Here is a 13,805-nt window from a genome sequence, read left to right as displayed (position 1 = left end):
ATCCTCGCAGTGGTATAGAGTAGTTAGGAGGCATGTTCTTAGTCCAAGTGTCTCTCTCTAAGAGCTTAGTGCTAAGCCTTAGAATAATCTACTTGAATGGATACCACGTGCGCGCAGCAATAGGATCAATAGCTAGTTTATAGGGCTGATTCAGGGGTGGGATCGGGACTGTGGGCAATGCTGGCTGTGGCTACTGTTTTGGATGAATCGTGTTGCCCCATCCTCAAGATCGAGGTTGTGAGCATGCGTCTGCAGATCAAGGGGTTTGTCATCATGGTACTACGCGGGGCGCTTTGAGTTAAGTTCTCCGTGTGTAAACAGGAGGCAAAGGCCTTTGGACCACGTGGCGGGGTTACTCAGAACGTCGACAGCTTCACTCTATTAAAGTCCGTTCAAGAATGCTTCCTCTTTCCGAGACCGATGGAGATATTACGCTTCGATTTGATGCCGGGTTCAGAATGCACTAGATCGGATCACGAAATCCCCACCACCAGCTCGGGATCTTCGATGAGATATACGACAGGTGATGAGATAACTTTTGAAAGCAGAATATGTATAAAATCCGATATAATTCATCGAATACAGAGAAGGCTTTGTCTTCCGATCTTCCAGGCAAGGAGGATCCAGTGATTTGTGTTTGAGGGCCCGCTTGAGGGCGCCACCGTCAGCTCCCATCTCAGTTGTACTTTCTCTCGCTACCCCCACCTGATCTCATCACAATAAACCATGTTGTGAAGGCTGATTTCACTAACTGGGTAAGGGCATAATGATAAAGGAAGGATCCAAAAAACATACAACAGAAGGGATTCGCTGGTGGTCACCCACCCAACTACTAACCTCCCGGCGTGTGGCTTAAGTACGGCTGAGCGGACGGGAAGCCCTGTTTTCCACACCCTGTGGTCGTATGTGCTCATTTAACAAATTAAACTGTATATGAATCATGTAGAATAAAACCCGTAACAATCATTTGTGAGAAGCCGCAGCGAAGAGCACGTATAATGCGGTAGGTCAGATAAGCATCAATCCGGGATCGGATTGCGGTTTCGGGTTTATTAGCCGCGGAGGAGAAGGCCAGGATGGTTTATCTGGAACTTATACCGCAGCTAGAAAAGTCCTATACTATTGTTGGATATAATCGAGGTTCAACCTGCCCAGTGGCCCACGTTGTTAATATCAGCAGCCCTGTAAAATCATTTTGTGTGTCATGAAAGTGGTAAGTATGTATTAGCTTCTTGCTTATCGAGATCGAAGTATGATGATCGTGGATCGTCCGAGTTCGATCCCCCTGACCGCGAAGTCAATCTCTTCGTTTCCGAGTCTACCGCATACCGTCAATTAGAATCCCAGGGCTTGTGCAAGAAGGCGTGATCCCGAATTTTTACGGGACAATTCGAAACATCCAACCAGCTGCTTGGCCAGATCTCCACATGTTCATCAACGACAGACTGCAGCCCAAAGCCATCCTTATCAAGTATATCCCATACCTGCAGCTTATAGACCTGCCTAACTTCTCAGAACAACGCCTGGGTAAACTCCGCGAGATTCTCGACATTATCCACCGGACCAAAATTCTCTATGGTGATCTGAAGCCCCGCAATATAATGGTCTCTTCAGGGGAATGCGAGAGGGTACTCGGGATAGACTTGGACTCGGCCCAAACATTTCCAGAGCATGATCCTCCCCCCGACAAGGAAAGTGGGTCAAAGAAGAGGTTGAGATGGTGGACTATTTTCTTGATGCCTTGGTAGGTTCCAGTGTTCTAGCTCCGACTTTGGCTGACTGTCCAATATGCTCGGGACTTCGAAGCAGGCAGGTTCAATCGGACAATTCCATACTATTACAACTGGTTCCAGTAGGCAAACGAAAAAAAAAGCGTGGGCGGATTACAGTACTCTGTACGCAATGTCAAAACTTGTTGCTTGGAATATCCTTAGTGTATACTGGGAGTGATTTTAAGTCGTTGCTTCTTATACTCTGTTGGTAGTCTTGTATCTCTTTCCCCGGAGCGGGAATTTATGCTCAGGCGCGATGCTTTGCGACAAGGAGCTAGCTATGTTTGGGGACAATTGTCTCGCGGCAGTGTCTCTTCTTCTCATTAGGGTGTGTCCTCGGAGATCTGCTTGCAGGTCTATTGAATGACTTTGAGGCATCTTGCATCTTCCGGGTAGTCGTGGCATCCAACTCCAGGCTGAGCACTGGGACATACTCGTTACCCCAGTGATCGTCATCGGCAACTCCGACATCCCCCCAACTAGACCCTGTCGGCAATCCCGAGCACGTGCGCATGGCCCCCAGAAAAAAAAAGGGCTACGATTATTTGGAAGAATTTCCCCGCAGCCGAGCAAGAAATGTCTCAGAGCATAATTCAAGCTTATCTTTCTTTGCCTGCAGATTACTATACTACATGAAGCCATGCATGATTATCCCATCCGAGTGACCAATCTTTCCTCCGGTCACCCGCCCTTCGAGTTTTTCAATCGATATCCCCATACCACTAATGTCCGACCATATTGAGGCCCACACCCTGCGATGAGACCCCTTTTCTTGCTAACACAGCTACCCCACCAAAACACACAGCAAGGCACACCCCCAAGCATCAGGCTCACTTCTTCGACCCCGATCCCCACAGCCGCAGCAGATCGGAACATGCAGCCATGCTGCTGAACCGACCGGGCAAGGGCTGCCCCAGTCTCGTCGACCGGTGCTCCGGCAGCTGCAGCTGATTGAGCCACGCCGCCAACCCCACCTCCGCCTGCGTCGCATCGTATGCCAACGCCACGGCTGCACTCACCCGACGAGACAGCTTCTTCCCGCTGAGGGCCCGCATTCCATCCTCGATGCGCAGCACGTGTCCGCGGTATGCCATGTCCTTCATCTCGAGCGCTCGCAGTCCGGGGAGATCATCGCGGAGGCCGTCGCAGAACTGGCGCCAGAGGTTGCTGACGGCGTCGTAGAAGGGGTTCGAGCGGGTGGGGAGGTCGATGCGGTCGATGAGGCTGACGCTGACGAGCGAGAGGGTCTGCAGGGTCGGGGCGGCGGTGCGGAGGAAGGCCCGGAAGCTGGGCTGGGTGACTTCGATCCAGTGGAGGGAGAGCGTGGACAGGCGCGTGAAGTGGATGTTCTGCGATAATTGGGTGAAGTGGTCGGCGGGGAGTTCGTCTTTCGTGCTCCATTGGGAGACTTTGAGGGTGGTGAGGGTCGGGGCGGCGGCGAGGAGGAGGCGCAGGAGGGGGGATTCGGTCGTGTCAGAGTGGGGGTCTGCGTATTGGAGGCATAGATCGAGGGTCTGAAGGGCTTGGAGATGGGGTTGGAGGGTTGTGTATTGGGTGTCTGTTAAGGTGAGTTGTTCGGGTGGAATTCCGCAGTGTTCGCCTTCGCTGCAGGTGCGCAGCTGTTGGATCTGCGCGGTGGAGGTCGGGATGGCTTGCAGAAGGGCGGAGAAGACGGGTGCACGGATGCTGCGAGTCTCTTCACTCCAAAGGTAATCTGGGCTTCTTTCCCAGGTATGAGCGATGTGTGGACTGCTGAATGGATGGTGGTTGAGTCTGCGGCGTAAGGCCATACGGCCAAGACAGGGTGGGTGTTTGTGTCCCGCTGCGGAGGGAGGGTAGGTTTCGAGGCCGACGGTAGAGAGGTTTGTGAGTTGTGTCATGCAGGTTGCGAGCGTGTGAGGGAGGGAGTCGGCTTGGATGAGTTGGAGGTGGTTTGCCACCGCCGATTGATACGCTTCGTAGTCGGTTCGCAGATTCTCGATCGCCCATCGCACCAGCTCGGTGATGGAACTGTGTGTGCCGTGCGCCCCAGCAGGCTGGTCGGAGTACCCCGCAGCCATGAGCTTGGCTTGCACAAAGGTGTTGTAGTCGACATCGTAGTGGCCTCGAAACACCTCGGCAACCAGCCAGAGCTCCTGCACATGCGTTCGAAATATCTCGTGGGCGGCGATGGCTTCCAGTTCTCGCAGCCCGTCAGATGTGATGAGAACACTGATGCGCTTGACATGACGGCTCACAAACGTCGCCAGCGACTTGGAATAGAGCACCCGGCATGACAGTCGCAGAGCGCACCAGTCCGGGAGGTTCAAATAGCACCATACAGCATCCAGGATCTCGTTAGGAAGGTCAAGGATCGACATGTTGGGTGAGTCTCTCAGAGACTTCGGTGATTTGAAGAGAAGTGGAGGGAGAAGTGAAGTATGCAAGGGGGCAGGCGCCAACCGCCGTTCTTATTTGCTTTTTCATTCCAGTCACCTTTCACTTGACCGACAGGGGAGGGGGGAAGGAAAGAACATTAGGTTGGCTGGGGGCTAAAAGGGCACATGAGCCACATGAGCCTCATCGCGTGGGATTTCCCCAATCTAACACTGAATGTCATACTGACCCCCGGCCCGGCTAATGTAGCACTGTCCAAGAGATGATCCTCACAATCCACCGCTGACGCTTACATAGCCTTCCCCCCACTTCCACACGTGCGAAAAGACTCCGTATTGACTGATTTAGAGTTCTCTTACATATTCCAGACGGATTAAGCCAGAGGTCCCATTTCCGGACCAATTTCCGCAGACGAAACTAACCCCCAAAGTAATATAAGGTAAGCCTTTCCGACAAGGCTGCAACTTATAGTCCCCACCGCGTATAGCTCTTAGCGCCGATGATCGCAATCGTTTGGGGTAATTTCCTCGTCTAATCAATCTACTTATGTCGGAGATGCACTGTGCTCGCCCCGGCTTCGGAGTGTCTTGGGGGTTCTTGACCAACATGCAGAGCCATGCCAGTGATCTCGGGAATGGAGGATTCGACGAGGCGCAGGTCGTTGATGGGGCTGGTGCGGATGGCGTGATTCTTCTGGCGGGCCATTTTAAGAGAAGACTGTTGAAGGACAGGTGATCTAACCTGAATCTTCCTGATATAAGGGGGCTCTGGATTGGTATGTTATCGTTTTAGGTGCTGTAGAAGGCTGCCGGGATGCCTGCACAAGGGGAAATGCTTTGGTTCCCGCTCGGACATGGCTCCGGACCAGTGGGGCTCCACCTTTCTGATGCTGCCCTAATCTTCTTGTGACAGCTGGGCGGATCGAAGTAGAGAAGTATTTAAATCTGTCTTGACTATCTTTTCAATTAGAGTGATATCGCTGAGGTAAAGCACCGGGGCTGATACTTGCACATTACTCACTTGCTGAACACTGAGGTGGAGGAGATTTCCTCCCCAAAATGGATCCATGCTGGCGGTTGCCCATACTGGCAATAGCAAGCAACCCACAGCAGTCCAATGGTCGTGAGTCACTCTTTTCGGGTTCCATTTCAATTACATCGAATAAATTCAGCAGCCCCAGTGCGGGGGCCCATCGGTCTATGAAATGTCCTACTCAGTCCATGGGGCTAGCCGGCGTTACCAAGCACATGTAAATTATTGCTCATACAACCCAAACCTATATACATCCCATGATAGACCATTTCCATCCTAACTCCTGCTGTCCCAAAATATTCAAGAGAAAACAATCAAAAGGTGAAACAGGTGAAACAGGTGAAACCTCCGAGTCCGATGCCGTCTGCGCACAACGACGGCCGCGGGGCTCTCGACGCAGCAAATGGTTGAGATCATTCCGCGATAGCAAACCCATGGATAACATCCTAAGCCTGAGGCAAAATCTTTGCGCGCCTCCTGTTCCGCCTCTTCCACACATAGATCAACAGATCATTGGGTGATGCTAAGCACCATTGGCCCGAGCCTGCCGCTTCGCTTGCACTTCAGACAAAAGCTTCTCCGCTTCCGCATGGTGCTGCTGGGCCATATACTCGATTGCAGCCTCGTCCTGCTCGAGAGCCAATAATTCATAGGAGCCCTTTCCCCCCAGATTCCACTCAGGCAACGTTTCTTCCTTGAGGGTATAGAAGAATTCCTTGCCCACCAATTGGCGGCTGTACTGCTTCTCTGTCAGGCCCATGGGCAAGTAGCCCTCTTTGTGCTGCACGCGGTAGTTCACCACCGGGTGGATGTAGGCGCAGGTGGCACCGCGGATTCCCTTCTCCTTTTTGTCGTCAATGTACGAGTTCGAACTGGGCGCGCGTGGCTTTTGGCCGTTGGCGATATACATGGTGGAGAAGCTGTCGGGCATGTCGCCCAATCCCCAGGTATAGTGGCGCGTTTCGGTGCACGGGGCGGGGGTGAGGGGATGCATGACGGCCGACCCGAGCCACCTCGCCCCGCGACCCAGGTACTCCCCCCAGGACTCAGTCTTGGCCATCTCCTTCTGCTTCTCCAGGGCCGCATTCAGGGTAGCGATTGTCGCCTGTCGGTCCTTGTAATGATCCTTGATGGTCGTTTCGCGGATGCCCACAAATGGCGCGATCTGGTCCAGCATCCAGGCGAACACGATGTTCGACATCTCCTCCATGTCGCCGTAGTTGTTCAGTGTGTCGCTCGAGCCGCCGCCGACGTTGATGTGGTAGCCCGGAAACCACACCTGCGTGAGCTGCGGCGTGCCGAGATGGAGATTGTCATGGCTGACCATGTAGTCGCGTCGGGCTTCCCCGACCTTCTTGCTGGCCTTGTTGATCCCATTGGCCAGCCGGTCCAGGGTCTCGTAGTCCGTTGGATGGAGCCTGCCATGCTCCTCCGCCTCCTTGATCAATTGTCTTTGCCGTGCGCCGGCCTTGTTCAAAACCTCCCGCTTGCTCTTGACTTCCTCCTCGAGTTGGGCTCGGACTTCCGGAAGTGCCGCATTGGGGTAACCGGAGGGTAAACACCAGACCTCCGGATAGAAGGCCTTGCGGTATTCATCGAGAGCCAGCGCCTGAAAGGCGTGTTTGATCTGCCGCGAGAGGGTCACGTTGTGCCAACCGGGGGGGTCCTTCCACCACATCAGATTCGCGGGCAACTGCACTCCCGCCACCTCGGGGATCCCCAGCGCCTGGACGGTGTCGTACACGGCGACGACCTCCACCTCCCGGGAGTCCGTCTGCGCCCAGCCAGGATTGGCATGCATCTCCCAGGCCAACCCGGTGGCCGTGCCGGGATGCTTCCGGTGGTGCTCGCTGACCTTCCCATCCACGAATTGGAAGTAGTCGTCACTGTTGTAGAAGGCACCCTTCCGCTTCAAATTCTTGTACTGCTTCCACAGGTCCGGGAAGCGGTGCAGCTTGTGCGGCTCGCAGATGCCGGCGTCGGCGATGAGGCCAGCGACCGCGCGCGCCGTGTACGCGCCGCGCGAGAAGCCAAAGCACAGGATCTTGTCGCCGCGGTTCCAGTTCATCGAGACGAAGTTGTAGGCCTCGACGATGTTGCCGTCCAGCCCGTCGCCCACGGCGCCCTCCAGCATCTTGCTGACGGCCAGTGAGGTCGTGCCCACCCCGGAGTCGTACCAGACCACCTGCTGCCAGTCCTGGTCGCCGATGCGGGCGACGGGCTTGATGGCCCGGCACAGGCGCGTGATGTTGGAGGGCGAGTTCTGCTGCCCGGACACGGCCGTCTGCCATGTCCCGTCGAAGCAGAGGATGATCCGCTTGGGAGCGTATGCGGACGACGTAGTACGAGCCATCCTGTCGGTTGAAATATGGAAATAAAACGTTACTGCCAGAATACACTGACTGCAGAGTCTCCAGCCAGATTTATATTCCTTGTGGTGAGGGGTGGTGAATTACCCCTGAGAAGCGTGGTCGGCAGGATTGCCCTACTTTGGTGTCTTCGTATACTCAGCTGGTGGCCATCCGCCACGCTATCGGGGTCTAGCCCTCTCCACATTTCTTCAGCCGCCACCAACCTGCCAACCACAGATAACCAAGGGTCCCACTTGCTTTCAGCTGGGGCTTGACGGGCGATCCGATCGCGTGGCGAGTGTAGGGTTCTGGCCGCGGCGGATCGGCTATTTTTGCCCGCTGGTTTTGGCACGGGCCGGCACCTGATGCGGGCTTATCGGACTATCGATCTGTCACTTGAGCTAATGCGTGGCCATCGTCGCCACTGTCTCGGAGAGCTGTGTTTATGCATGCTGGAGGTGTGTTTATGTACGCATTGTGGCGTTGCGTGGTCTGATCCTTCCGTTCTTGCTGTGGCTGGCTGCCATCTCCTGGCTCGTGTGACCCGGGGTAGAGCACATTCTCTCCAAGTCTATACCTCGTATCTCGCTTACAGACCTGTCTTCATACGACACAGGTCAATTTTCTACAGCTTAATCGATTCGGATTGAAGTACGTGTTCTAAGCACGGACGACACAAATGCCACCTCCACCGCAACACGGAGCCGGGGGGTTGAGCGGAACCTGCACTGACTGCGCTTTCCACAAGAACATGGTTAATACATCCTCACATAGCTCCGAGGCTGGTGGGCATACATCATTGAGTCTCCGCCTGGATTTCGTAGTTGTCCTCACTTTATTTATTGCAGATAGAATAGAAGGCAGGAATAAGCACATGTCCCCATACTCGCACAGCCTACATCACCCATCACCCATCACCCATCACGCACCGTGCCCGCTCCTCCCTCCCCTGCCGAGAAAACCACAAGATCGCCCACGGTACACCTCCTGCCCTATGCTACCGCGCTGCTCCGCTGGTACTTGGCTATAAATGGGTTCTCCTGCTCCATACGGGGAAATGCACCGGCCCGTCCCTAGGGACATAGCCCTATCCAGCGGGCGCGTTCACCTACTTCTCATCCCTTTCATCTCCATGGCTAACTTGTAACTTTTAAGATCAGGGGAGTGTCCTTAGATTGAAGCTTGTACAAGCAACACTACAGAAACTCACCCATGGTTTAGAACGGGTGCAATGGCTGGAGGGCGGAAAGGGGCTACGGCTGGTTGACTACCGTGCTGCCTTGCTGCCTGGCGCCATGGTCGGTGCCTGATAGCCTGGACTTATTTTAGCGCCTTCGTCTTTGGGGCACGACTGCGTGCGCACTGAACTCAATACCTCGGTACTGTACCTTGTCAACTGAGGGGCCTGTCAGGGGGAGGATGTGAGGATGTTCAAAGTATGGGCCAGTGTGCAATCTCATCAGGTCAGATGGCGAAGCAAAATGAGAGGAGGCAAAAACATACAACAGAAGGGATTCGCTGGTGGTCACCCACCCAACTACTAACCTCCCGGCGTGTGGCTTGAGTACGGCTGAGCGGACGGGAAGCCCTATTTTCCACACCCTGTGGTCGTATGTGCTAGATGATGTCTCACAGTAGCTCATAGCATGCATAAATCACATGCACAGCTGAAGTTTCGATTTTGGGATAGTTTGGAAGTCAACCTTTGCTATAGCGAACCAATTGAGACCGCTATTTTAGTTCAGAGTGCCAGGGGCCTCGATCTATCAAGCATGATTTACATAGAAGTAAAATATTCGACATGTCGCAGAATTCGCTATAGCGAAGTTCGTTGTGACGAGTAACAAGGGTTGACTGTAGCTCAGCGCGGACTTGTCGCCGAGATAGCGATCCGGAGCTCGGATCTGTTCCGACCAGTTGCTTCCACCTGAAGACGGTGTCGTCTCTAGGGCGCAGCGTTTACTGCTTCCATAATCCAGATATTACTGTCCACTGTATCGACTAGTTGTTTGCTTTCATATTGCCATCTTTCGTACGGTAAGGTGTTCCATCTGTGGTGGTGTGGCAGAAAGTATACCCGGCTATGGTGAGTCACACTACAACATGTGTGTGCACTCACTCGACTGATTGTTACCTGATAGTCAGCTCATCTATAGTGCGATAGATGAAGTCTCTTAATGACTGCATCGTACCCAGCAAGTGAAGCTTGACACAATCCCTGGAATGAACTGGGGATGAAGTGTGGGGAGAACCGAATCTCGGAATTAGGGCCGGATAAGCAAAGCCGGGGTAGACATAGGGCGACGCTTATTCGCTTCCCCGAGCGGCTGAAGTCTTTTCTCCATCTTTTATTCTCACCTCCGCCGTTCCGAGAGGAACCAGTCTGAGAAAGTTCCCTTGTCTCTTTCACACCGGACAGGTCATTTGTGCCTTCTACAATGTCCACACAGACCGAAACAATGACCGACTCGAGGGAGCTTGAATTTCGGGACGCTCCCCCGGAAATACCTCGGGACAAGGACCTGAAAGTGTACGTGTGCGCCCTTCGTGACAACGCATGAGATGGCACGAGGTATGCCATTCTGGACCTCAGAGCCGGGCTTACAAGGACTGCCCTCGCAGACAGCAACTCCTGGTCATCGGAGCCGGGTTCACCATCATGCTAACGACCAACGCCCTCATCTTCTCCGCCGGAGTCTACCAAGCGTTGTACGAGGAAATGGCCAGCGAGCCCGGCAACCCCTTCACGGGCGCATCCTCCGCGCTGATCGGCCTCATCGGCACCCTAGCCATTGGGCTGATGTCCATGACCGGGCCCTTCGTCATGATGTGGATCAAGCTCTACCCACCTCAAACCGTGGTGGCCGTGGCGGGCGTCATCTTCGGGGTCGCATACATCCTAGCGAGCGTGAGCCACACCCTGTGGCAATTCGCGCTCACGCAGGGCGTGCTGGTCGGCATCAGTGTCTCCATGTCGTACATCCCGGCAACCACAACGGCACCAACATGGTTCAACGAGCGGCGCAGCCTAGCGATGGGGATCGTCATCTCCGGCAGCGCAGTCGGGGGCATGATCTGGCCCTCCATTCTAACGGCAATGATCAACCACCTGGGCTTCCGCAACGCGCTGCGTGTATCCGGGTCCATCTGCGCGCTCGCCATCATCCTCGTCTCGCCGGCCGTGAAATGGGAGCCCAGCTTCAACCAGCAGATCCTCACCGAACGCCACGCCCTGCTCCAGCGCGCCGGCGGCTCGCCCGCCCGCGCCCTCCTCCAACCGCCCCGCATCAACTGGCGCCTCACGCTCACCAAGAAATTCCTCCTGAAAGCCGCAGGCTGCATGCTGCAGTCCGCCGCGTACTCAACCCCACTCATCTACTACGCCGCCTTCGGCCGCGCCCTCGGCTACTCCGCCAACACGGCCGCAAATTTCATCACCATCAGCAACGCAGCCAACGCCGTCGCGCGCGTCGCGCTGGGCTACGCGGCCGACCGGTACGGGCGCATGAATTTGTTGTTCGCGACGACCTTCCTCAGCGCCGTCGCCGTCGCCGCCTTCTGGGTGCCCGCGACCGTCGCGGGCGCCACCGCCGCCGGCAAGGCGCTGTTCATCGTGTTCACGGTGCTGTACGGCGCGTTCGCCAGTGCCTACATCGCGCTGTTCCCGGCCTCGCTGATGGAGCTGTTTGGGAAGGCGGACTTCACCAGTGTGAACGGCGCCCTGTATCTGGTGCGCGGGCTGGGTGCGTTGCTGGGCACCCCGCTAACGGGCCTGCTGATCCCGCAGAGCCGTGCGCTGGCGGTGCCCGAGGTGTACGAGCGGGCGGCGCTCGTGGTGATGGCGCTGCTGTTTCCGGCCAGTTTTTGTATTCTGGGGGTACGGTTGGAGATGATGGCGGGGAAGGATTGGAGGTGGAAGGTTTGATTTGGGAGGAGGTTGTGGGTGGACAGGGATGTTCGTTTGTCTGCTGGTGTGGCATTGAAGTTCTTTCTGTAGACGGTATGCTGTACATACTTGTTGTGCTTGGGGAGTCGTGCATGCAACCATTCATCACTGGGCAAGAATCAGTCACAACCAGAGTCAATCTTTGAGGCACTGCTGACCCAATGATCACTCCTCACGATTATTAATTCAACGACAAGGGTTGAACCTCTCCAGGGCACATTAATAATACTACGTATCGAAGGGTTCAAGAAAAGATGAAATTGAGGAAACAGAATGGTGTCTCTAGGACTGACAGTTTGGCCTGGTACGAACCGGACAGGTGGAAGTCGCTAGTCCCGTTGGGGTTTAGTTTCCGTCATGCATCAGCGGCCCAGGCAGATCGGAGACTAGACTCGATTGGGACAGCATATCCAACGCCTGCGGCCCTGGCCCAGTTGGAACTGCTGGCTGAATTGGCCCCCTATGAGAGATGGCGGTGGCGGAAGGGTTCCAGCCTGGCATGACAGCGACAGAGGGGACTTGGAAGGAGAAACCGGAAGTCGATCAGCTCATTTCGCTTGGCTTGGTTGTCAATACTCATAAAATCGAAACCCGTAATTTGAGGAAGATATCTGCGTATGCTTCCCAGATCATATACTCTTGTTCTCCTCGGCCATATACCTTGGTTTTTCAGAATGAAGACATCCTACGCGGACACAGGTTGTAACAAGCGATGAAATACCATTCCATGATTAATAATACTCTATATAGTCATATCGCATAAAACCCCAATCCAACAAAATCTAAGGAGTCTCCTCAACGTTGTAGACGAGCTTCTCACCGCTGACCTTATCCTGCTTCAGCAGCTCCAACCCCTCCATGACACCCTCCAGCCCACGGGCGCCGACCTTGGGCCGGTGGACCTTGACCTTACCCTCGGCCAGCAGCTGGGTGGCGGTCTCCCAGAAGCGGGCAGCGAATTCACGGTCCTCAGGCTTGGCGGGCATGCGGGTCTCGCCGAAGGTGAAGTCCTCGCCGACGGCGGTGTAGGCCAGAGTCCAGCGGTCGTTGACGTTGGCGCGCCCGGTGCCGACGGACAACAGGGCGCTGTACTCGCCGCCCTCGGTGGAGATCGCTTCGTCGCAGAACTTGGCGCTGGCCTCGACGGAGATGGTATCCAGCACCAGACGGAGCTTGTTGTCGGTGTACTGGCGGATCTCGGCGGGGGTGTTGGGGTTCTTGTAGTCGAAGGCGGCGTCGGCGCCCAGCTGCTTGACCAGGTCAAAGTTGTGCGGCGAGCAGGTGGTCAGCACCTTGTAGCCGGAGAGCTTGGCGAACTGGATGGCCAGCGCGCCGGTGGCGGTGGATCCGCCGTAGATGAGGAGGGGCTCGGGGTTGGCGGTGGGCGCGGTGGGTGGCGCCAGCTTCAGGCTCTGGTAGAGGGCCTGCCCCACGGTGGTGATGCCCACACCCAACGTGGCGGCCTCCTGGAAGCTCAGGTTGGCCGGGATCTTGGTCGACAGGTCCGCCTTGGCGACGATGTACTCGGCGAAGGCGCCGTCCTCGGGCTCCACGGCGTTGGCCCCGTGCACGAACCCGCACACCCGGTCGCCCTTCTGGAACTTGCCCTGCACGTTCTTGCCGACCTCCTCCACAATACCGGCGTAGTCACAGCCCACCAGCACGCCCACGGGCGCCAGGAAGGCGATGTGCTTCCAGTCGGTCGGGTTCAGCGCCACGCTGACGGTCTTGACCAGGATGTAGTCGTCGCGGAGGGCGGGGATGACCCGGTCGCGGACCAGGCTGGCCTGCTTAGGAGAGGTGACCACGATGGCTTTCTGGGTGGACATGGTGGTGGTGGTGGTGGTTGTTGGTTGTGGGTGAGTTTGCGTTGCGGTGGATGGATGGTTGCGGAGGACAGATGTTGGTAGTGGATTGGTTCTGTCGGACTTCGGCAGGGGTTGAATGGTTTATATAGCAGACGAAGGTCTAAAAAGCTTGCAGAAAGCAAAACTCCAGCGCCTGGGAAAGGAGGAAATGATTAGAAATGGCGTCAATCAGGCATTGAACCTCTCAGATGACAAATCGTGCTGGTGATCTCATCTGCTTTGGAGCTTTGGACCCACTTTCTGCAGCGAATCCTTTCTAGAAGAACCGAGGGACACCGCAGCTGCACTGTACTGCACTGAGTTTCTGCAGAGCTCTGCAGGCCCGTTGACTCTACGCAGCGGAAACTAGACCTATTCCGTTCGCCAAGCTACAAACTCAATTGCTGGTCAAGCACAATTCAATCGGCTTGATTAACATTGGGTCTGGTACAGTACAGTGCTACATGGTCAAGAAGATAGC

At 55.4% G+C, this 13,805-nt stretch overlaps 5 protein-coding genes across 5 annotated transcripts; 1 reads left to right on the top strand and 4 right to left on the bottom strand.

Moving 5' to 3' along the window:
* Nucleotides 1–2,386: 2,386 nt before the first annotated feature.
* BO82DRAFT_424207 (uncharacterized protein) lies at nt 2,387–4,219 on the bottom strand. The gene has a single exon (XM_025640286.1). It carries the CDS (start codon nt 4,130–4,132, stop codon nt 2,603–2,605), a length of 1,530 nt encoding a protein of 509 aa, XP_025495573.1. The 5' UTR covers nt 4,133–4,219; the 3' UTR covers nt 2,387–2,602.
* A 362-nt stretch (nt 4,220–4,581) lies between these two features.
* Nucleotides 4,582–4,864, bottom strand: BO82DRAFT_351220 (uncharacterized protein). Its single transcript, XM_025634365.1, has one exon. It carries the CDS (start codon nt 4,851–4,853, stop codon nt 4,689–4,691), a length of 165 nt encoding a protein of 54 aa, XP_025495572.1. The 5' UTR covers nt 4,854–4,864; the 3' UTR covers nt 4,582–4,688.
* Nucleotides 4,865–5,269: 405 nt separating this feature from the next.
* BO82DRAFT_351219 (T6SS phospholipase effector Tle1-like catalytic domain-containing protein) lies at nt 5,270–7,568 on the bottom strand. The gene has a single exon (XM_025634364.1). It carries the CDS (start codon nt 7,531–7,533, stop codon nt 5,704–5,706), a length of 1,830 nt encoding a protein of 609 aa, XP_025495571.1. The 5' UTR covers nt 7,534–7,568; the 3' UTR covers nt 5,270–5,703.
* Nucleotides 7,569–10,030: 2,462 nt separating this feature from the next.
* BO82DRAFT_327930 (MFS general substrate transporter) lies at nt 10,031–11,456 on the top strand (the record flags this gene model as incomplete). The annotated part of the gene is made up of 2 exons (XM_025632988.1): nt 10,031–10,061; nt 10,154–11,456. Exon 2 carries the CDS (start codon nt 10,191–10,193, stop codon nt 11,454–11,456), a length of 1,266 nt encoding a protein of 421 aa, XP_025495570.1. The 5' UTR covers nt 10,031–10,061; nt 10,154–10,190.
* A 731-nt stretch (nt 11,457–12,187) lies between these two features.
* Nucleotides 12,188–13,448, bottom strand: BO82DRAFT_351218 (zinc-binding alcohol dehydrogenase family protein). Its single transcript, XM_025634363.1, has one exon. It carries the CDS (start codon nt 13,304–13,306, stop codon nt 12,260–12,262), a length of 1,047 nt encoding a protein of 348 aa, XP_025495569.1. The 5' UTR covers nt 13,307–13,448; the 3' UTR covers nt 12,188–12,259.
* Between the last annotated feature and the right edge of the window lie 357 nt (nt 13,449–13,805).

This window comes from Aspergillus uvarum (genome assembly GCF_003184745.1).
Source record: "Aspergillus uvarum CBS 121591 unplaced genomic scaffold BO82scaffold_7, whole genome shotgun sequence".
Taxonomy (NCBI): domain Eukaryota; kingdom Fungi; phylum Ascomycota; class Eurotiomycetes; order Eurotiales; family Aspergillaceae; genus Aspergillus; species Aspergillus uvarum.
This window is presented reverse-complemented; position numbering and strand designations above follow the sequence as displayed.